This window comes from Lathamus discolor, chromosome 5, assembly GCF_037157495.1.
Source record: "Lathamus discolor isolate bLatDis1 chromosome 5, bLatDis1.hap1, whole genome shotgun sequence".
NCBI classification, from domain to species: domain Eukaryota; kingdom Metazoa; phylum Chordata; class Aves; order Psittaciformes; family Psittacidae; genus Lathamus; species Lathamus discolor.
In genome coordinates, this window is record NC_088888.1 from 9,408,612 (window position 1) to 9,432,170 (window position 23,559).

General features: G+C 42.1%; 1 protein-coding gene and 1 long non-coding RNA gene across 11 annotated transcripts in view; one reads left to right on the top strand and one right to left on the bottom strand.

The window, feature by feature from the left end:
* The window catches only part of LOC136014705 (uncharacterized), an 86,338-nt gene extending 80,514 nt beyond the window's left edge, over positions 1 to 5,824 (bottom strand). For both annotated transcript variants that reach the window (XR_010612835.1, XR_010612834.1), the window contains exon 1: positions 5,744 to 5,824. This is a non-coding gene — a long non-coding RNA (uncharacterized LOC136014705). The remainder of the gene's footprint in view (positions 1 to 5,743) is intronic.
* A 6,832-nt stretch (positions 5,825 to 12,656) lies between these two features.
* Positions 12,657 to 23,559, top strand: part of LHCGR (luteinizing hormone/choriogonadotropin receptor) — a 31,695-nt gene continuing 20,792 nt past the window's right edge. For all 9 annotated transcript variants that reach the window (XR_010612837.1, XR_010612838.1, XM_065679658.1 and 6 more), the window contains exons 1-6: positions 12,657 to 12,809; positions 18,892 to 18,963; positions 21,026 to 21,100; positions 22,653 to 22,727; positions 23,281 to 23,355; positions 23,462 to 23,539. Coding sequence is in view for 7 of the 9 variants with exons in the window: in XM_065679658.1 (XP_065535730.1) it covers positions 12,661 to 12,809; positions 18,892 to 18,963; positions 21,026 to 21,100; positions 22,653 to 22,727; positions 23,281 to 23,355; positions 23,462 to 23,539 (524 nt within the window). In the remaining 2 variants the exon portion in view is untranslated. The remainder of the gene's footprint in view (positions 12,810 to 18,891; positions 18,964 to 21,025; positions 21,101 to 22,652; positions 22,728 to 23,280; positions 23,356 to 23,461; positions 23,540 to 23,559) is intronic.

Consider the following 23,559-nt stretch of genomic DNA (forward strand, 5'->3'; position numbering starts at 1 on the left):
TTACTGACTCTAACCCTCTGCACACTTCCAAAAATCTCTTTCAAAACTTGTGGGTTTGACAGCCATTTCACAGATGCTACTTCCTTCCAGCTCCAAGCCTCTCTGCTGGCTCTGTCCTGCTTTTCTGTACTTTGCTGGCATATCAGAGCTCTGAAAACTATCACTTGCTCTAGATTTCCTAATCCATGTTCATTGCCAGGGACTTTCTTTGTTCCTTTTTAGTGCTGTCTTCCTGATTGACTAAATGGCAGATCCCCGAACAGCTGATGTGTTTTTCAACTTGCCATTTACAAAATAAGCCTCTAGTCCTCATAGTCACAGAGGGGAGTTGGGAGAGCAGGGACAAAGCAAACCCTGAAAGCTGAAGAGTAGAAAACAAATTAAAAAATCCTGACACGCAGTGATTTACATGAAAGCTTCATGTGATTTTTAACTGCCTGGGACTCTCGTTCTCCTCAGTCTGCAGCCCTCTGTCAGGTTTTGGCAACACAAATCATCATTACAGTCGTCCCCCACCCACCCCATTCACTTTCCAGCCAAGCACAACCAGGCTGGCTTTCTAAGCTGACCCACTGGTGATAGGTAACCTGGAAGGCTGTCTTAAAATAGCTCATAACCAAGTCCAGTTTTCACCTACTCTTTTAATCAATTAAAATTGCTTTCCAAGTCATTTGTATAGCACCCTGTGACAGGCTTTCATTGCATCCTGACGATTTAGGACTTTCTTTCCCTGATATCTGTAGTTCTGGACTTTTTTTTTTTTAATCTGTTCCATCTGTTAAGTGTAATGAATTTCTGTTAGGCTTTACAGCAACTGTCCTCCCAGTTTAAATCTTCCCAGAGAACCTGTTTACCTGTGCTTACTATCCAGGTTGTGGTGTAATAAGTCACTTAAATGGACTTATAATTTGGTTGTAAAACATCAAGAGATGCTGACCAAGATAACTATTATAAGCAGGAAGCTCTCATGTTATAAACATTGTTCTTTTGTATTAAACACATTATAAGGTTAGATGTCTTATGCAGTCAGAGGCAATAAAGGAGGTTCTTCCTAATATTATCAGTAAACAGAGTTATCCTGAATATAACAATATTTTGAACCTGGCAGTGGGCCTGATTCTGCCCTGAATTAAAGACTTCATTATGGTTCCTCTCGTTTTTTACTGAAAAAAGTAAATGCTGAATATGCCTTGGGAGCTAAATACATGCGTATACATGTGGGTTATATATTGTAAAAGCATTGGATAATATTATGAATATGATATCTTTCCATAGAGTGGAGTTACCACATGTTCTCCCAGCCCTTCCCCAGCACCTAGAATAACCAAGCAGAGGCCAGGGCATCATCATAGTAGCTACTTTCAAAAACACGACATAAAACTCTTGAAACGGATGGCACAAAGGAAGTAGCATTACCTCTAGCTCATCTACAGGCTGACTGAACCTCCAGATAAGAGGCTAAGAATAGGTACTTTATTAGGTGCCTCTCTATCCTTAGCATGACATTTGCTTCCTATGCCAAGGTTATTTCTCTGCTCTTTAAGGTTACTGACCAGCAAGCTCTGCATCCTTACAGGTCAGCAATACCACCTCTTTAGCAGCACAACCACTTCATTTTTAAGCATAAATCTCCATGCTTTCTGCAATAGAGACCTTATCTCAAAGGGGCGTCTCCAAAAGTCACTACATGATTCTCCCTGCTACTCCATCCCAAAACTTTGCTACGAGGCTTGCAGAGCTAAGCAAAAAAAGTCCCAGCTACAGTTAGGCTGCTGGAGAACCAAGGTCCGCCTGCTGTCTATGCACACAGGCACTGACCCACAAACCATCATCTCTGCCTGATGCCTCTACCCATTAGTTCCTATCCACACTCCCATGAGCTCACCGAGATCTGTTTGTACAGCACTTGAGTACATCAGGTCTGTACCCCATACTGGCTTTCCTAGGCACAAGTGTAACACAGATCATAAGGAAGTCATTAGCAAATCAAAGGCAAATGGAAAAAAGATCCCAGCTTTTCACCCGAAGAAAAGAGCTTTCCCCACACTTCTTAACTTCTACTTGTACAATTACCAGCCCTTGATTTCACTTTATCATCATGGGGTATTTTCCTATTTGAAATTGTTTATTAACCTGAACCAATTTTTTACCATGTATTTACATTTAATCATCTAGCAAGCCTGATTATCTTGAGTACTAATAATAATCAACACACCACTAACATCACTTTACTTTTAAGCTGTGTGACTAAACATTGCAAATTAATTCCAAGTTAATCAGTTTCATTAGCTATGCAAATATTTCTTTGGCTTAAAGCATTCAATCAGATTTAATTTGCTAAGAAAATATTCATTGGGTGTTTATGCAACCCATTCTTGCTTTCCATTAATCGAGGCATGTTACTCTGTGGGGTCTTCGTGCAAAAAACAAAAACCTGAAAAGAAACTGTTAAACTTGTGCCTTCATTTGCAACTTTCATATTACGAGAAGATTTGAAGGCAAAAAAGAATTCAAGAAATTACAACTTCCCCCTTAACTGAATTCAGGATTTAGATGTATTTAAATATAGATATATCATAAATGTTGTCTCACAAGATCACTGTGGGGTTTTTTACTGCAAGAGTAGTAATGCTACATATAGCGTAGCGTATAAGCATGATCTCATTCATGCCTTAACTCCAAAGTATTTCAATTTAAAGTGAAGCAAACTTACTTACGAGAGGTGAGGATGCTAAGGTGCAGAACTATTCCTTACAGGATATACAGATATATACAGAAGAGAGTTTGCAAGAAATTACTAAAGTAGACTAGTTGACCATTCCTTTAAGCTTATTTGGGCACACATTTCCTTTGTACCAGTGAATGCTTTGCCTATGCAAAACCACAAGTATTAATGTCATTGAGTAGGGATTTCAGAATCTGGCCTACTGGGCGAATGGCCTGGGTTATAAAAGTTGGATTTGACTGCTTCATCTGGGGAGGTGGAAGATGAGAAATACACCCACCTCATGTGGCAGCTTCAGCAAGTATTTACTTCTTCAGTAGATCCTTGCAAGACAGGAGCCATGGAATTCCATTACCATGGAATAATACATGGATCCACAAACACACAAGTAGCTGTATTTACACCATTCACCTCCTTAAACTCAGTGGGATGAATGCACACAACTAACTTCAGTCCTATGAGCACACTCAACTTGTTTTTCATGAGATTGCTCACATCCACGCAATTCCAATAACTGAAAGGTGTTCCAGACATCAAGGATGAATTAAAAAAAAATAGGCAATCACTTCTTGTCATCCCAGTATTCCTCTGAGCAAATACTCAATTTAAATAGTTTAGAATTCAAATAATTCCACTCCTTCAGTTTTTGTCCATCACAATCGGAGTATTCACATTTCTTTTTATACTGAGCCCTTTACTTCAGCAGACTACAAATCCATACAAAGGGCTCATGGGTGCATAAAGAGTATCAGATTCTTTCTCCTTCTTTTAGGATCTGATCAAACATATTTATTTAATAAAGATCAAAGCAACAAATTTCTTTTTCCCATTTAAGAGACCAGTCACTATTTTTCCAGTTTCTCAGTTACTCATCTAAAAACCATGCAACTCAAAAATAATGAGGAAGGGTGTGAAAAGGAAAAGGGACTATCTTGACCTCTACATTTTTCACAAACAAGAGATGTGTTGAATGAATTTCATCTGTGGGGCTGCAGCAATTACATAAGAACTCACAAGCAGTACACCCTGTTCCTGTTTATTTTAACCCAAAGCTGCCAAAGTATAGGCTTAAAGCAACCAGCATCCCGCACATATCACTATATTCAGCAGCCACGCCAAGAAATGCCCTCATGAGAGCAAAGAAAGATTAGGATCCTGTGGCCAGTGTGCCCTAGGGAACGGACATAACACACCTGAGAAAGCAAGGAGAAAAAAGAAAGTATGGGAAGCTCCATGAAATATCTGATATTTCTCTTATTGATATTTCTTCTGCTTTATTTATTATCTTGAAAACACTCTCCTCTCTAGCAGCCACATGTACAGTCCAAAACTTGCTCTGAGCCAAAGGGAATGAGGTGGAGACAGGAGAGTTGAGCCAAAGGGTGCTTGCTGTGTGATCTAGGGACACAGCAACTGTTGGCTGGCAAAGCCAGAGCTCTTCCCAGTTCTTCATACATGCCGCATCTGTGCAAGGGTGAGCCAGCAAGAGGCACAGCAGGACTACATCAGACCTACAGCTGAGGCTGCTTTTGGCCTCCTGAGCTTGCATGCGAATGTAGAGGAAAGTAGAGTGAACACAGGCAGAGGAAACCAAAAGGAGTAAGAAAGGAGACTGTGCAAGGGCTGGAAATAGTGAGATTCCAGGGATGTGGGGTAGCAGTGCCCACTTGCAGTTGGCCAGGCAGCAAGTGCACTGACAGAGCTCCACTAGCCTCAAAGATCTTCTCTTCTGAGCATTTTAGGCTGGCAGGGCCAGGGAAAGAGCAACAGAATTGGATCAAGCTGAAGCATGCCAAGACAAGCTTTCCTGCTACAAATACAAGGGTTGCTTTTTTTTTGGGGGGGGGGGGGGGGGGGGAGGGATTAAGAGAACAGTAACTTCTTACAACTGAGAGGAGACCAAGGGGCACATCAGAGAAGGCACACCTGAGAGGCTGTACATAGCAGAAGAGAGATCAAGAACGGCAATTGGATATCCCAAATTAACGTACAGAAGTGGGCAACGAGTCCCAATCCAAGCAAATAAATAATCAGAAATGCTGCACCAAGATGCAATCTGCAGCCCTTCCCCACATCAGTGGTCTTTGGTGAGGTGAGCCATTACTCAAGGACTCACTTTAATCCTCTTTTGGCTGGTATTCAAAGACAACTCTGGCCCTGATAAGCCTGAAAAAACCCCACACTTTCCTTTCATCCACAATAATCTGAACTTAGTAAAAGAACAAATGAGAGCACAGCCTGATAAGAAAATGCATAGTCAAGCTCCTTCTGATCACGTGGCATCTGCTGGGTCTGGGAGTGGGGTAGTGCCTCCCATGGTCCCCCTGCTAACACCCACCACCCTCCCAGCCCAGCACTCACCAACACGCTCCCTTCAAACACCGACATCAAGCAGCTTGCCCTAACTTTCTAAAAGATAAACGCCAATGCTTTGTGTACCAACACCAGTGAAGGGGCTGTTACCATGTTACTCTACAGCCATAGTAAGCTTGCGCCCGGAAAGTTTTGCCATTGCCTTCCACAAGGCAGAGAATCTCTTTGGATGCTCACACAGCACCTACCTCCATCTCTCTGCTAATTATGGGAGGCAATTATTCACAGAACATAGCACTAGAGCAAGTGATCAAGCCCTCATTTGGCACTAACCCAAAAGAAGAAAATAAAATCCATACAAGAAGTCCTGACTTCCAAGTGTGCAAGCTGAGAAACTAAAGGAAACAGTGAAGTAAACTGGGGAAGAAAGTACAAGGATTTAAATGGAAACTTCTTTTATCCTTAAACCAACAAATACCTAGAATTCCCCGTTCAACTGAACAAGAAAACTTGCAGAGAAGCGCTCCAGACGTAACTGGCAGAACACGCAACTTAGAAGGATATTAGCAACAATAAACAAAGGGAATGGCAGTAACAACACATCAGCAAAAAAGCTTCAGCTAATCTCAGCCAGAAATCACAGAGAAAAAGAAAAGCAGGTAAAAGCTACAGCAACCTAAAGCACATAAGAAAAATACCTCTTACCTTCCTTTCTGCAAAACAGCAGCTTCCAGGAGCTCAAGCGCCAACCAAGAGCTGCACCACTCACCCAGAAGGTGAAAAACACAAATCCAAAATCCTCTTAGAAGAAGAAAGAGGCCCAACCCCGCCTTCCTTCTCCTTACAGGCAGCAGCAATTTTTCCCCATGTGAAAACACTTTACAATCAAGAACAAGTCTGCAAGCGTTTCTTCCTCACAGGTGATAGCTATAAGGATTAGCAACTGTGGACCCTGAGTGGATGAAGCTGTTTGCTTCCAGGAACCCTACTCTAGCATGAGCTGGGCTTTGTCTTCATGCCTCTGCCCAGAGATCTCTGGATGGCTCTTTATACAATTTGCATCATTTGGGATTGCTTTTTTGGAGGTGTTTAATTTCTTCCGTGAGCTGTGCAAGAAGCTTACAGACCAAACTTTAGAGACAGGTGCTGCTATGCAGAGAAGTTTGGTATTGGCTTCAACTCTTCAAGCTCAGGTGATACCACTAGCTTTTGCAAAAACACATCGCAGCTGAGTGCAGGTAAGACATGGAAGAATTGGGGTCAGTCACCTCCTGGGCCTGTTCCCAAGCGTTACGCTAACTCCTTATCCACACCAGTGAAGCACTACTCAAAGAAAAAAAGAGGAGTAAGAGGTTAATCACAAATAAACTAGAAATGTCTGTCATTCCGAACTCGATTCTGATCTCAGTTTTGGTGTAAATCAAAGTGTCTTTCCTTTTTCTTGTATTTCTGCCAGCAATCATTAGAAGGTTTTACAGAACAATCTTTCTTTAAAGCTACTAGGCACTGAATATGCAGGGAGAGAGTCTGGTTGTAAAGATAATTGAAAACATTCATCTCTCTGGATTTTGGCCTCACAATGTAACATACACACACATCTCCTCCATAAACATAATGTCTGTTCTAGCTCATTGCCTAAACAGCTGACAAACTCAATCTGACGTTGAGTTGGGGTGGGATGGGAGAAATAGAAGCTGTATATTTTGTAAGTTGTATAAGGACAAGGAGAAAAAGTTCCTACATGCTTTATCAGGATTAATGCATTTTTCTGACCAATGGCCAGAAAACGTCCGGCACACAACGTCCTGCACCCTTGAAGAGAATCACCCTTGGAAATATTGACCTTGAAATAATGTAACCTTAGCGGATGTCAGTGGAAGAGGTAGGAAAGTGAACAAGCTGAGGGTGGATAACACTATTTCTTTTTGGAATGAACACTAAGATTTGGAATTATTTTCCCTTATAAGTCTACACTCTGATTCAAGAACTTCAACTTTCATGGGCTCCCGAAAAAAGATACTAACAATCCACAACGTTTAAGTAGTTTTTAATCAATACAGTGTGGGCAGTTCTGATTTTACAACAATAGATTGTGAGCTACTGTTCTTACATAATGAACTTATATTAACTATTAAACCAATATTTAATTATTGAAATTACTGCAGTCTTTTTAGACTCTCTCCTATTCATCTCTGCAATGTCAGAATCACACAAGCTGGCCTGCATTATGTAGCAAGTGAAACGCAATGTAATTGCAGCCCTTTTGAACCTGAAAGTCCATGAAATACCTGAACCACAATCTCGGGATCTAGGCAGCATGCCATTATTTTTTCATGCAGTATTCAAATATCATGGGAATGGCAAAGTGTACAAACCACAGTGGAATTTTGCCAATCTGGCTACATCTAGCATTAAAATAAAAAATATCCAATCTGACTAGGACCATTAAAAAGAGATCAAATATGCCATAGGTATCTTTTTTCCAGGGTGATGTGCCAAAGCAGAGTCAGTAAGAGCATACATACAGATAAAACGAACAAGGTCAGGTGCAAAACTGCTTCTTACCTTATGAACTTCTGAAGTCACATTTTTATCTCATTTGCAGTGATGTTAATCCAGAGTTCAATCAAATTCAAATTTATGCTGTTATAAATGAGAGCAGAAGTTGGCTCTTAAATTATAGCAGCTAAGCACAACAGATTTTGTTTCCCTTGGAGTGTTCTTAAGCTCCTGATAAAGAGACAGCTTTTATGTCTGTAATAATCCCCTCTTCCTGAATTCAATGAGGTAAGCATCAAACACACACTCCGAAGTGCAGGGTTTCCTTCGTTTCTCATGGTGGCTTTAATGTATTTTAAAATAGTTTCTAAATCAGTGCATAATACATGCTAAAAGTGACAGAGGAATTAGGCTCAGACCTGATTGTGAATGGCTGTACCACCCTCTTTTGACATTTCAAGACAACAGACAAAAGATAAATAAGAATGTGAAAGAAAGTCTTTGGCAGAGGGGCTGAAAAACTACACTGTACTTAATTATTGGATTTGTGATCCAACTGACGTGGGGATTACTGGATCAAAGACCATGGGGTTTGCCATCTAGTGAAAAAAGCTTGCAACTCATCCTACTTCAAACCTTATCCAGTCTTAAGGCTTTTGTTGTGCATCGTGTACATATATAAAGTCACAGCCTGCCTTTTCAGCTCAGTGCCTCTTCCAGGCACTCGGACTTTCCTGCAGACAACGAGCCCCACCAGTCTCATTTAACACCTGCAAGTGTATAATTATGTATGGCTATAAATAAGACTCAACTAGTGCATCAGAGAACTAAGACTATGGCCCAAGTGAGAAAAATCCTACCTCCTCTAATCCACTTTTACCCTCCACAGTAGCTCTGGTGCCACCACTGGGACCCTGGGCTTAAATCCCCATTACACTCATGGCCTCCACATAAAAACACATAGTGCTCACAAGATGGTTATAGTCCTCTAATTCATAAAGCCATATGCACTAACCTTATGACATCATTAATGAAGAACAAACAACCAGCTCCAGCAGTACATTGAAGGCATGCCCAGTAAAGCAGAGTTACACTCACAAACACCCAACCAGAGCCAGACTCTTTTCCAGCTGCTGGTGAAGGAGCCACAAGCCTTTTTCTCTCTCAGCATCCTTCCTCTAGGCTTTACTAGAGGTAAATCACAGGTTTATATGCCCTGGCCAAGGCCCTTCCAAATAATTTAACAATTCCTTTTATTTTGTCAGCAGCTGATACAGATCATAGCACAAGGCTGGCAGCAAACTAGGAAGAGAAAATTATTAAGTAACAGGCTAAATAACACAGACCTGCTTTCTATAGCAAGCTCTCCTATTAATCAGTACTTAGGAGTATGGATGTGGTCCAAACTTAGTTACTACCTACTGTTTTGTGACTATAATGACATATTTTTTACTAATGTCTTTACAAACACATTTCTTTTTGGAGTTCTAGGCCTAAGGCAAAAGACAGCAAAACATCAAATATGTGATAAAAAATAAAGCAATCGGAAGGAACAGAAGGTTTGTGCTCAATCTGAAGCAGTATTTGACTAAGTTGGCTCAATCTTTGTCAGCTCGAATTCAGCTGTAAGTACCATAGTTCAGCATGTTGAGCAGTATATTAGCAGGGCTACAACTATTCTGGGATGTTTTAGGCAAGGCAAAGTTAATCTACAGAATAGAAAATAATAAGGCATTTTGGGTTTAGTTCACTAAACAGTGCACAGAAGAGCACTGCAGCTTTCCAATACCACAGGGGGAAAAAAAACACAAACCAGGCAGAAAGCAGCAGCTCCTCTGTTTGATATGGTAATTCAGTGAACAGTGTGAAGCACCTCAGAGCTGGGCACAAACTCATGTGATGCCATACTGCCTATTCACTGTTCTTGGTACACCACCTACCCTTAGGATGAAGTATGCATTCAGGAATGATGGGATATCAATTACCGTTGCATCGTTATAAGTCTGCCTGCATGAAGGATCTGAAGCCAAGAAAGCATAATTCATCATGACAGATGTGTGCAGCATCAGACGTTTCTAACAGAGTTTGGATGGAAGAAATAGCGGAGCATCTGCATGCTGCTCTGCTCTTCAGGCAGAAAGCACAATCCATGGCAGCATACATGCCCGCTGTTATCTTCTGGAAACTAGGAAAGCATATGCTATAGCAGATGCTGCACTGTGATTCCCCCCTCCTTGGACTCTGTTAAGGGCATTCAGCTAATTGTAACGCTGTAATTAGTTGTGTTCTGTATCTCAAAAGCCATTTTTTCTACACATGAGTATTCCATTGGCACCGTTTCTCTGAGGAACTGTAAAAGGCATGTAACAAATGGAGAGGAAAAGGTGGTAAATTAGAATAACTGGCCTAAACTGAGTCTACAATGACTACAAGCTCTGTGTTGCTCCCCAGGAAAGTGGACTGCCAGGTTGCAGCCCTGCTGTCAGATGTCAGGGTGAGAAACCTTGTACCAGCTCCTGCAAGCCAGATCTCTCAGTCCTTGCTCTATCAACCCCACGTTTCAGATCAATGGGAGATCTGATGGAGGAAGGACTCGCGGGGTTTTCCTGTTTATATTTTTTGCTTGTGCAGACCAAACCTACAACCTGCAGCTGCAGCCTTGGCAGCTGTTACCACTCCTGTGATTCCTGAGTGTGGAAGGGCTCACATACACTTCTGCACAGCAGCCTTGAGGCAAGGATTCAGGAAAGCGTTCCAACATGTGTAAAGCAATTCCTCTGTCTGACAGTGCTCGAGCTGCATTGAGATGCATGTTGTAGTTGGAGCTGCCTAGATTGCTTATGATCTGCAGTTTCATCTTTGGCAGTAATGCAAACACACTATAGGATGTACAGGCACTTCTCTTTCCTTACCTGCTTGCCTTTTGCCTTCAGTATTCTGACCTCTAAGTCAAGTGCCAGTGGCTGTGAGGCATTTTCTGACTTAAGGTTCACTGAGGATTGGATCTCTGCTGGTAACAAGAAAGATCAGAGACTCACAGAATGGTTTGGGTTGGAAGGGACCTTAAAGCTCATCCAGTTCCAGCCCTCTGCCATGGGCAGGGACACTTTCCACTAGATCAGGTTGCTCCAAGCCCCATTCAACCTGGCCTTGAACACTGCCAGGGATGGAGCAGCCACAGCTTCTCTGGGCAACCTGTGCCAGTGCTTCACCACCCTAACAAGGAAGAATTTCTTCCTAATGTCCAATCTCAATCTCCCCTCTGTCAGTTTAAAGCCATTCCCCCTTGCCCTGTCCCTACCAGCCCTTGTAAAAAGTCCCTCTCCAGATTTTCTGTAGGCTCCCTTTAGGTATTGGAAAACTGCTTTGAAGACTCCCATCAGTTAAAGCAGAGTGGATGATGCTGAAGGAAGAAGGTTGAGTCGATGGTAGCACTCTCGAGGACAGCGAAGCAGGGCTTTGCCACCATACCTTCCTTGGCAAGATTTGGTTCCACTTCCAGATCTGGGTGGACACAGGTCATGGTGTTCAGGCCACCCCAGGTGAGCTGCTTAGGAACTGCTCACGATCTCCATCTCCCAGCTGCTGCTGAGAACACAGGGATGCCCCTAGACCCCACACGTCACACACTTTAGTCCTAAACACCAAATCCTGTAAAATGCTTTATTATTTGATTCCATGATTTTAAAGCAACAACTGGAAAAATCATTTCAGGCAAACCCCACGTTGTGCTGAGTCATTCCCTCCTTCACACTTTGGATTTTTTCCTAGATACACTTGAAGGCAGAGGTAGCTTTTGATGACATGTCCATACCCTTCTGCTTGCAAAATCTACTTTGGGAAGCAAGTATCTTTTTTGGTGGTTTGTTCCATCACTCGTCATAAATAGGGTAACTGATTTCTAACTGCATCTTCTAGAAGCTATTGTTGTAGTAATAAATAATAATAACAGCAGCAGCAATAATGATAGGTGCAAAACAGTCTCTTACAAAATGAATGGACCTTTGGGAAGATAAGTAGTGCTGAAAACATGATTAGTACTTCCACGCTAAGGGTATAATTGATCATGAAGTAATGAGACATGCACCCTGAAATGCCTCTGTTTGATGACTCTGCAGGCAAATTTTAATCCTTCATTAGCAATACAGAAGCTGTGCATAGAGCCATACGAGAGTGTTTGACAGGGCCATTTGTATCCCAACCATTCCCATACACTAAGGAGGCTGCCATATCTGCACAATGAGCATTAACTCCATTAAGGCAAAACCAACTTACTTCCCCTCAGGTACAACCTCTCAATAACACCAGACAAATGGGAGTTTCCATGGCCCACACCTCCACTAGCTCAACTTTCACACAGCACAGTCTGATGCTGAGCTGAGCATGGTCTTTTCACCAATAATACTGGCCATAGAACCCCTCTGGGGACAGAGAGCATCACTTGGAATCATAAAATGAATCATAGAATCACAGGATTATAGACTGCCTAATCTAAATCTCCCCCCTGTCATGTTAAAGCCATTCCCCTGTGTCCTGTCACTACGGGCTCTTGTAAAAGTCCCTCTCCAGCTTTCTGTTCGGCCCCTTTAGGTACTGGAAGACTGTTCTAAGGTCTCCCCGAGCCTTCTCCAGGCTGAACCAGCCCAGCTCTCTCAGCCTGTGTCTATAGCAGAGGTGCTCCAGCCCCGGCAGCATCTCCTGGCCTCCTCTGGACTTGCTCCAACAGCTCCATGTCCCTCCTGTGTTATTGCTCTCAGAGCTGGACACAGGACTGCAGGGTGGGGGTTCACCAGAGCAGAATAGAGGGGGAGAATCCCTTCTCTCAACCCGTCTTCACATGTGTTCCCAGTCCTTCTATCAGGGCACTCCAGCGACGAGGGTGGTCAGGGGACTCATGAAAGAGAGGGGGCTTCTGCTTGCCCCCCGTAGGCTGTGCACCCAACTTCACCACAAGCAGCACGCTGAGGAAGGGCTCTCCTCGGGAAGCCCGAGGGGAGGGTGGGGACCGGGATGCGGCGGAGGGCGGCGAGCCCGCCCCGGGGCGGGGGCAGGAGGAGCGGGGGGCGCCGGCCGTGCCCCGCGGGCTGCGGGCGGGCAGAGCCGCGGGTGCGTGCGCCCCGGCCATGGTCCCCGCGCTGCTGCCGCTCCTGCTGCTGCAGCCGCTGCTGCCCGCCGGGGCCGGCGGCCGCTGCCCGCCCCGCTGCGCCTGCACCCAGCGCGCCCTGCGCTGCCCACCGCCGAGGCAGGGGGCGCCCCCCGCGCCGGCCCGCGCGTAAGTACCGCGGGGAACGGGGCGGACGGACACGGACGGGCAGCGGGAGGGGTTTGAGCATCGCTGAGCCCGGGGAGGGGAGGCGAGACGTGGTGGGGCGCTTGCGGCTGGGGTTTTCCTGGGCTCGGAATGCTGCCGGGGAGTTGAAAGCCCAGGCGCGGAGTGTTCTCCCCGGGAAGAAGATGCGCGTCTTTCGGGACGTTTTCTCGATGGGCGAAATGCGATGCTCTCCGAACCGCGTGGCACCAGTCCCGGTGGCAGAGGGAAGTTGTCAGAACTTTCAGTCTTCTCCCGCGGAGGCAGGAGGCACAAGCTTTCCTATTCCAAACCCAGCACCTTGCAGCGGCATGGTCAGCTTTAAACAAACCCGACTGAAAGGTTGATACCTGGTGTTAAAGCTTCTGCCATTTCTGGGCGTTCCTTGCTTTTTCTTTCACAAATCCATCTGACTTCTTGCAAGTTCTTTTCCAAAAGCTTGTGCCATTTAATGCCCCCGATATTAAAGCACCAGAATCCTCCAAGCAGGGCTTATTGCCTCTTTTCGAGTTCATTGACAAGTGAGTGGCTAATAATTTTTCCCTCTCTAGTAGTGAAAAAGCTGCTGTAAGTTTTGACAGGCTGTCTGGATTTCTGTAGGGTGATCCATCATATCTTTCTGCCTAATGCACCTCTGGGAATTACGGTTAAATTATAACAACAGGGAATCACAGGCATTCCCTTATCCCACTCCCACACCACACTCCAAGCTCAGGTCTAGTAGACCAGACCAAATACCTGATATAGGTAGGTATTCAAGTGTTGTTGGGTTGTTCATGGGCTCAGTTACAGCACTGATCTAAACAATCATGGCATCAAAATACAAGATTTGGCGACCTACAGATACCATAGTTATTGTTTCTAGGATCCCTCAGTTATCTGTGCATGCCTTGAGAATGACAGGAGCATGACTTACGCCCTTTTTGGTAACAAAGCCTGTGTTTTCCAATTTTCATCTGATTTGTTTTTAAATTTAACATGCTTTTGAAATTCCCCAGAAACGATACTAACCCTGATCTCCTCTTCCCTTTCTCCTTGGCTTGAGAATGGATAGGAGAAAGAAACACTAATTTGTATTATTCTAGAGCCATGTGAATCATGCCCCCAAAGTCAGTTCTTAGAAAATTCTCTGTCCTGAATTGGTTTCTTCTTCATTTCATAGAATCACAGAAAGGTTTGTGTTGGAAGGTACCTTAAAATTCATCCAGCTCCAACCCCCTGCTATGGGCAGAGACACCTTCCACTAGACTAGATTGCTCCAAGCCCTGTCCAAGCTGGCCTTGAACACTGCCAGGGATGGGGCATTCCACATTTTCCTGCCTTACCTTAGTAACAGACAAAGCAGAGCGCATAGATGCTGGAGAGACTCTCCACAGTTATTGCAACAAGCACATTTCTTCACTGGTGTTTGTACCACGGGCAGAGCAGGCAGTGCATCAGTCACATCAAGGATCCCTGCAGCAGCAGAAACAAATGGGGGCTTAGTTTTTGCAGTGATTTAGCATGTTTATTAGGATGATGCACATCACAGCCCAGAGAGGCTGTCAAAAGCTCTAAACTGACTTTTTTCTTTCCTTTTTTGGTTTACTCTTTAATTTTTCCTTTTATGACCACAAGAATAAGTGACATCCCATCCTCAGTGGTCAGGTTAAGACAGATAATGGGCTTACAGCTACTGCCAGTTACACTTCACTCAGATCAATGGGGTGAGATTATGGGTAAAAGTAAGAGAAGAATTTTCCCCTTCAAGCTTTAATATAATATTTAATCTTTATGATTGTGCACAAAGCCTAGACATTAGGCTGGCTGTAGAAACCAACTTTACAATCAGAAAACTGTTCACCCAAGATTCTGCTCAATACTCCTACAGAGAAAATATTTACACTTAGATGGCAAAAAAATCCCTCTTTCAGTCTGACTTTGCAGACATGTCCAGCTCCTTCATCTTCCATCTCTCTAACTTCTATGGCCTTTCCGGCTTTGCTAGTACTGATTCCTTCTCCTTCCATACTTTATGAATATATTTAGCTCTCTTCTCCCACTGCCCAGCTCTGCGTATGAGAGGCAAAGCAAGAGAGAGTTACTTTTGTTCCTGCATAGCCATATCTGTACCTATGGGCACCAGGGGAACTGCAGAATAGTGCTTGCTAAAATCCTTACTACTATGGTCATTCAAGAAAATAAACACCAATATGTAACTCCAGCTATACCTGAGTAATTCAAGCCCTGATGCTGTAATGAGCCATGCTTCCAAATGTACTTCTGATAATTTTTTATATCCCAAATATATACCCTGTAGGGAAATTTCAGCCATTTTTCTTCACCTAAGTTATTCTTGCCATGTCATATTATTGCTGCAAGAGTTTTCAAAATCATTAGAGTTCCGATAGGTTGCAGAATGATGTGTTTTATACAGTCCTGAATGGATCCTATTTTTTCACAGGCTCCTGTTTTTAATTTGGACATTACACAAACCCTATGGAAACTCCATTATCCAGACACCTTTTATGCCATTTTGGCTAGAGCAGCTATGCATCTTCTAGTCTCAGCAGAAAAATAATCTTTCACACATCATTATATTTTGAAACAAAACATGATCTTCCTTCTTTTGAAGTCTCGTATATACTTTTGGGTTTGGTTTTTTTTAGCAAAGTCTAAATGGACAGGTATCCAACTCCAGCTGTACAGTAATGGGCACTGGATACCTAATACCCTTCTGCCCCTTACAAAACCTCGTTTCACAGGGAGGTTCACTTTGCTGCCCCTGTGTGCAGGGCTTCTGCGGTAGGGTGAGTGGCACATCATTAGGCACCAAATTACCAGGTACCAGATCCAAAGCTTTGTGGCAAGAGCCCGAAGAAGTAGACAGTTCTACCATATCTTCACTGGGAGCACATTTGGATCTTTAGGGTTGACAGAGGAATTCTGTTTCATGGCCAAATTGTCTTTCATAGGAGATAATGAATCACCCATCGTCATCTAGGGGAACGTGCTCTTTAGCTGCTTGTGTAATATATCCAGCATCATAGTTCGCATTTCAGGTAAATAATGCCCAATATACAGGGCTTTAAAAATCAATGTAAAGTGCCAACACTTTGCATTGCCCCCAGAAGGTGATAAAAATCCTAAGTAGATGACGGGGTTTCAGTGTTAATTTCTATCAACATTCCCAGTCCTTCCAAGTTAAGTCCAAGGGCACCACAGAATAAAAGTTTGCCACTCCCAGCAGGAATCTACCTTATGGATTCACTTTTTGGGCATTAGAAAGATGAGTAATCCTATAAAATAAAGAAACTAAAATATAACAGCCTTCTACAGCAGGATGACAGCATTGATGGATAAGGCTTTAAACTGAAAGAGGGGAGATTTAGATTAGACATTAGGAAGAAATTCTTCCTTGTTAGGGTGGTGAAGCACTGGCACAGGGTGCCCAGAGAAGCTGTGGCTGCCCCATCCCTGGCAGTGTTCAAGGCCAGGTTGGATGGGGCTTGAACAAACCTGGTCTAGTGGAAGGTGTCCCTGCCCATGGCAGGGGTTGGAACTGGATGAGCTTTAAGCTCCCTTCCAACCCAAACCAGTCTATGACTCCTATAATTCCTGATAGCACCTGCTTGAGTTTCATTGTGAACCATCAAGGTCATGTTCAATAGCAAAGACATCACATGAGATAAGACCTCACTTTACTTGGCACTCTGGAAAGAATTAAGCCTGCAACAGGCACTTCTAAAATCTATCAACCTAAATGCTTATACATATACACAGACTGGATTGTGCTTAACAAGCTAGAGGATCTTCTTCAAAATGTGTAAGTATAGAGATATCCAAATTGAAACATTTCCCTTTAACACAGGCAGGTTTCAAAACCTGCCTCAAGGTAAGTTTTCACTTCAAGGTAAAAACTATGAAGGTAAAGTGGACAAGTATAGGGATGGAAACATTCACATTTTTGATGAATTTAAGATGTCTTTATCAATGTGGAAGAGTCTGTGTGTGCTACACCAGTATTTTGAGGATTAAGAGAAGGGTGATTATGAATTGCCTTTTTCCTTTATTCTTGCTGTTCTGTGAGATGCTTAATGGGACAATATAATGTCAATGAAGATGAGTTCACAGTTCCAGCTATTAAGGTGAACTCACAAGAATGAAAACCCAAAACCCAATGAAGTTGAAATACAGAATGGATTGAGTGCCATGATGCAGTTTAGCTACAGTACTTGTTAAATGTTCGGGGTCATCCCACTTAAATTTAATCACACAGCTAAGATGCCTAAGCTCAGAGCACCATTGCCAAAGGCTTTCTGCAAGCAGAGAGTATGTCACTCCAAGCCACACACTATGGGGATTTTACAGCTGCCACACTGCTCACAGGCACATCACAGGGAGGTAAGAGGCTCTGGGATTAATATTTTGATGTAATTAAAAAGCAAGACCTGGTTTTAATTTTTGCACTTTCAGTTACATTTCTATTTCTTGTGTAAATGATAATACTTTTTTTGGCAGACAATTTCACAACAGGCATGTTTTATTTTCCAAGGAGCTCCAACTGATGGTGCAAATGTGGGAAGTTCCTTCTGACAGGGTTATAGAGCATTATTTGTGAGGTTGTTGCTCAGCTTCTATTTTTTACTTCTTCTTGAAGTTCTTTTCCTTTTGGCTCAGAACATCGAGTGCTATTGCAGGTTATCTCTACCTGTCTGTCCTCTCAGGGACAAATACATTTTTCCAGGCATTTAGTTTCATTTCTGATTTAATCAAACCTCACACACAACAAAACATGCCAGTGTCCACCTAGACACAGTGGCATGAAAAACACACATATCCTTACAGCATTCCTGTCAGGTAGGGAAGGGTTGTTATTTCCAGTTTGCTGACATAAAATCAAGGTGCAAGGAAACTAAATGATTTGCCCTAAATCACACAGACTGTTTGGAACATAGCTAGCAATTGGCTGCCAGGTTCCTTAGCACATCTAGATTTGTGACTCCAAGACATACATGTGTTTTGCAGCCTGCCACTATATTGTGTGGGCATGACACATGTATATAGAATACATATGTATTAAAAAGTTGATAAAACATTTTTTAATTGCCTTCATATGAAAGATTATGACAACAAAGGGGAGAAAAAAACGTTATATGAATAGCGTGGAAACATTTCAGTCAAAAACCTTGAGGGGTGGTTTTAAGGATGGAAATCAAATGTCTCTGACTAATTATAAAGCAAAAGGGAGCAATTATCTGCCTGCACAGAGAAAACGTCTTGAAATATGTTAAGTATTTTCCTCCGGCCATTATCAGGGAGAGTATGGCCATGGGTAGATATATTGGCTGGTAAAAGTACTTGATTCAGACATGGAGTAGAACGGTAAAATGCAGATCTGTCTCCCACATCATTATTAACTTCTCAGTCTGAGTAACTAAAAAATTAAGAAGGACAATATTTGCTTGCTTTTAATCAGCTAACCAGACTGATGCAACTCATTTTAGAACAGAATGATAAAACCCCAACATATCAGGCCTGATTTGAATTTCTCCTACACTTGTACACAGCCAGACCACTGGCAGTGAATGCAGGGTGCCACGGTGCAACATTACAGGGATGCTGCTGGAACAAAAGCATGGTCCAGCAAATGCAAAGATACTGTTTTACAAAGAAAACTTTACATGGCAGCCACTTTTTCTGAGGAACTAACTTTAAATAGCCTACAGCTGTGAATGTAGCTGCTCACTTCCATCAGGCTATTAATTTACTTACTACATTATGATTATTATTGATTTGATGGTGATTAGGCTCAAATTTATGCTGTTGAGGAACTGCCCCAATATCCTTTGAATTCCATTTAGCTGCAATCAATGGTAAATGGATCAGGCCCCAGAAGTGCAGAGAACTGCAGGCAAACTGAAATGCCATTATCATAGAATGGTTTGGGTTGGAAGGGACCTTAAAGAATTATGCTTTATTGGTTTTCTCCCTACTATAATGGTGAAATGGCTAAACAAGGAAACCCCATGCCTTACAATCCTTTCCTCCCTCTCTTCTTTTTCAGATCGTTTACTCATCTCCCTGTAAAAGTAATCCCATCACACGCATTTGAAGGACTTAGAGATGCCTTCATCATGTAAGTTGACAACATTTTCCACATGCTTTTCCTTAATTTCTCGCTAGAAATTCTATCATAAACCTCCATCCCAAACAACATCTTTTTCCAGTAATGTGAAAATGTGTGGCTAAAACATACTATAGGTGAAAAAAAAACAACAAACCAACACTGGGAAAGGATAAATAGAGCATTTCTTTTTTTACAAGCAGTATATAAAAGATTCTTTGAAAAGGTGTGATTTTTATCAGATGTTTAACGGATCACATAATGAAACATTAATCATGCCAGAGAGAACTGGGTACAGCTTAAGAGCTGATGATAGGTGCTTTCGATTGGCAGAGGAGATAGATTTCTATCATCCGTCATTACCACTGCAATGATAGCTATGGCATTCTTTATATTCATAATTATCATGGCATTCATTATTACACATAATACACAAATGAGATATTTCTGTGGTGTTCTGCACCAAGAGATAAGCTTGGCAGGGGGATCAGCAGGATTGAACCCATTTCTCGGATCTTTTGGTTTACATATGCTGTAATTTTGCACACTGGGTCTGCGATGCTTCCCCTGCCTTGGCTTTGTACCTATTTCATATCAAGGACTCAGACCATAAAGCTCACCTGACCACTCTCACCACTATTGAAATAGAAGACTACTTCTGTTGTTATTCCAGCTGAAAGATGGCAGGCTGGAGTCTCCATTATGTAGTATTTTTTTCTTTATCTGAGTGGTCTCTAAAGGACAAAGCTGGTGACACACCAGGGCAGGGCAGAACCTAAGCAGGAGCACCACTTTCTTTTCAAGGAGCACTTTCTTTTCAAGGAGCACTTTTTATAACTTCTCTTCACCTACGAAAAGCACATAGCATATCAGATATTAAATATGTATTAGATGTTACATAATTTACCTTCAAGTAAACAAAAAAAGAAAGTAGAAAACTTTTTTGGGGCCCTGTCTTGAAGGTAAAGACTTGAAGGATGAGGGCAATGTAAATGCCTGAATAGACTCAGCTGGACTAGTTCAGCTTTCAGTGCTCATCGGTTAAACAATTTTGGCCAATTATAAATTTATGTGTTACTGTAGCTCTAGAAAGTAGAAAATAAGCTGAACTCTGCTGCATGTATTCCACTGCAATAAAGTATGATTGTAAAACCCAAGCACACTGTATTCTTGCATTCACTTGCATCTGAATGATTAATGGGAACTTAACCATTTTCAGATAGGAGACCAACTTCAACCTATGAAGTTTTTCCTACCTGAATGACGAGGCTAAACTTGCCTAAGCTGTATGCGTATCCTGTTCTTCAGAGAATATTTTGTTCACTGACATTTTCCCTTCGATAAAGAGAATTTAATTGATTACTTTGTGTCCTTTTAATGGATCTCTCCAAATTAACAGCATAGAAATCGATGTATTTGTCTGAAGCAAATCTATAGAACACTTCATAATTATATTGAGATTTAGTGTTACTTTGAAGAATGCATATTTTAAAATCTTTTTTAGTTTAATCTCTAAATCATCTATTTGGCAACTGATCACCCTCTGCAAATCAAATGATAAATTATTCTCAGAACCATCAGTCATTCCAACATACGTAAACGGCAAACCAGTGGCGGACAGGAGGGATCCCATGGAAGGAGCATGTTTCAGATCCCAGACCTGAAAGACTCTTCAAGTTTTGCCAGCAGGCACTGACCTCACCAGCCCCTGAGTCTCTAAGAATCAGGTGCCCAGCAGGCCACCTGCCCTACATCTATCTTTCATTTATGAGTAACTAGTGTAATACCAAAAATAACACAGTTTACTGAGAAGATGGAAATTTGCTGTAACAGAGCAACTTACTCCAAAGTGTTGGCATTCCATTTTACCAAGGCAGCAACAGGCTGGTCTCTCTCAATCCCAGCTGGCACAGGCTCTCAAGTAGTCTGGGGTGAAGCATGGACACTGCTGCCAAACAGAATTGGTGGGGAGGTTGAACAACTCTGCATAAAAGGAGGAAATACAAAGTGGAAAGCTGACTTCTGGTATCTTTTCTGCTAATATATTGCTTTGTGTCTGACTTTTTCATTACAGTGAAATCTCTCAGAGTGACTCCCTGGAGAGAATAGAAGTGAGCGCATTTGACAGCCTTCCCACTTTGTCTGAAATGTAAGCATCAGTTAAAAAAAAAAGGCATCCATGTCATGATTTAGGATCATCAAGGAATAAGCAGTCTGCAGAGAGCTATTCTTGGACCAAATCTTTCTCCATTACTTCGCTTGGCTTTGGATTAGATCTATGATGAGAAACATTTCTCTCCAAAGTACCATATGAAATAGTGAGCACTGTGTAAGGTCTAGCCTTGGTGAGCTAAATCATGCAAAGACATTCACGCATAGAGAGTACTACTGCTTGCAGTGAGCTCAGTGGCAGGAGCAGAGTTCTGTCTAATTCTGCTGGCACTGTCAAGCTTTCTAAGCAGGGAAATAATTCAAGATGACAACCGATGAGAAAAATCTTCCTTTATGAAGATGCAGTTCTCAAAGCCCTACAGTATTTAAGTACAGCTGCTTAGTATGCATAGCTCTTCTTTCGAGCACTAAAATATTACTCAAACAGAACATATACTGATTTTAAACCTGACCCACATAGCACAGGCATCCGGGTGAGTTAAAGGCAATGACTAGTAGAATGTTCTGAAATATTCAGTGAAATTGGAAACTGTAAATCTGATTCAGTAACTCATTACTACCTTTTCCACATAGCATGATCAGTGAGTGCCTTAAAAATGGTGTAACTGAGAAAAATTCCATCTCTTTTTTTTTTTTCTTCCTTACATGTGAAATCCATTAAAGTCAGTTACTCACATAAGCAATAGATACAGATTTATCCAGCTCTGACTGAGTCCAACTTCCACTAGAATCAATGGGTTTAGGGAAGGAATAAAAGATTTGATCCTAGCTTGTCATTTACCTTTCCTCCAAAACCAAAAAGGTAAGCAAGACCATTAAAGAGCTACAGGCTAGGAAGTAAACCTTTTTGGACTCTGAATGCTCCACACCTGCCTCACATTGCAAGGGCCTGATATTCCAAGCTGCACTCTAGGCCACTTCCAATGGATGATCAAGGTAAGTGGGTTCAATGACATTCCTGAATTTCAACTCTTAATGCAATTTCACATGCTAAAACCTTCGAATTTTGTAAATTATGCATAGGGAGGGAGCTGGGCTTACAGCTACTGTGCTTTTATGCAAACATCGTTTTACCAGATAGTACAGCTGCAAAGAGTGTTCCTTGGTCAAGAGGTGCTGCCCATTTTCTGAGTGACCAGTAGGAAACACTACTTCTCACACACTTATCTCCATCTCTTGGTTTCTGCAGATCTAAGTAGGCACCTAGTGTTATTAGCCACTGCTCTAAGGGAGTCCATGGTACTCTAAGAGGTTAAACCCTCTCAGGAACTGCCTTTCCTGGCTAGGCAGGGCATCAGTCATATAACGGAAACAAGGGATGATGCAGCTGTTATCTTTTGCCAGCTACCTAACAACTGCAGGCCATTTTTATTACCAATAGTGCTTCATGGTGTATTTGTAGGTTGGTTCATGGCAAGAGAACCTTCTGCCATATTCTGCAGTTGGCTGTTTTCTGACAAAGGAAAAAATTCAGGACCCTCCCAAATGTATAACAGCTATAATCCTGATGTATTTTCCCTTCATTACAGATTAATCCTGAACATGAAAAATCTGTTGCACATTGAGGACGGAGCATTCAGAAACCTTCCAAGGCTAAAATACTTGTAAGAAAGAAAGAGTTCTGTTTCTTTTCTGGTTTTCCTCCCTCTATAGGAATAGACAAATAAAGGGGTATAAGGCAAAAAAGGTTTTCATGCATTACAGTACACCAGGAATACATACATAATTTACTGTGCAGTTAACCAATAGTGAGGTCTGTCAATATCAATAGGCAACAAAATAACATAACCCAGGATAGTAACAGACAGAAAACTAGTAAAGCCTGAACATTAGCTCTGCTAAGTGCTTATTTCTAGAATAAAGCTTTCAGATTGACAAGGTACTATGCAAAAAGGGGTAACTAAAATCTCCTCCTTGTGTTTAATGTAGAGAGAACAGACACTGCTTCTCCAGAACACTGCTTGAGGATGCTACAAAACTTAATATTTACAGGCCTTAAAAACACAATTGGAGCTTACTTAAAAGTTATTATATTTGTCACTCACCTTTTAATGCATTGTTTAATGCATGTTAAAGTCGTAACTACTGAGTTGGCTTTTTGTTGCATCCACTGTGGTAATCTTTCCTCCTGTAAATAGGAATTATGCCTTTCTCTAGGAGCATCTGTAACACTGGAATAAGACAATTTCCAGACCTGACACAGATCTTCTCATTAGAAGCTTACTTTATTTTGTAAGTAGAGACCCAACCTAACACAGCTGTGAGTCTTTGCCATCTTCTTCCTCCTGGATCACTGACAAAAATAGCTTTGTTTTTTGATGTATTTTTCTTCCCAAAGGGAGCTCTGTGATAACTTGCGTATGACAACTATCCCGCAGAATGCTTTCCGGGGAATGAACAATGAATCACTGACACTGTGAGTAAAATAATCCTAGC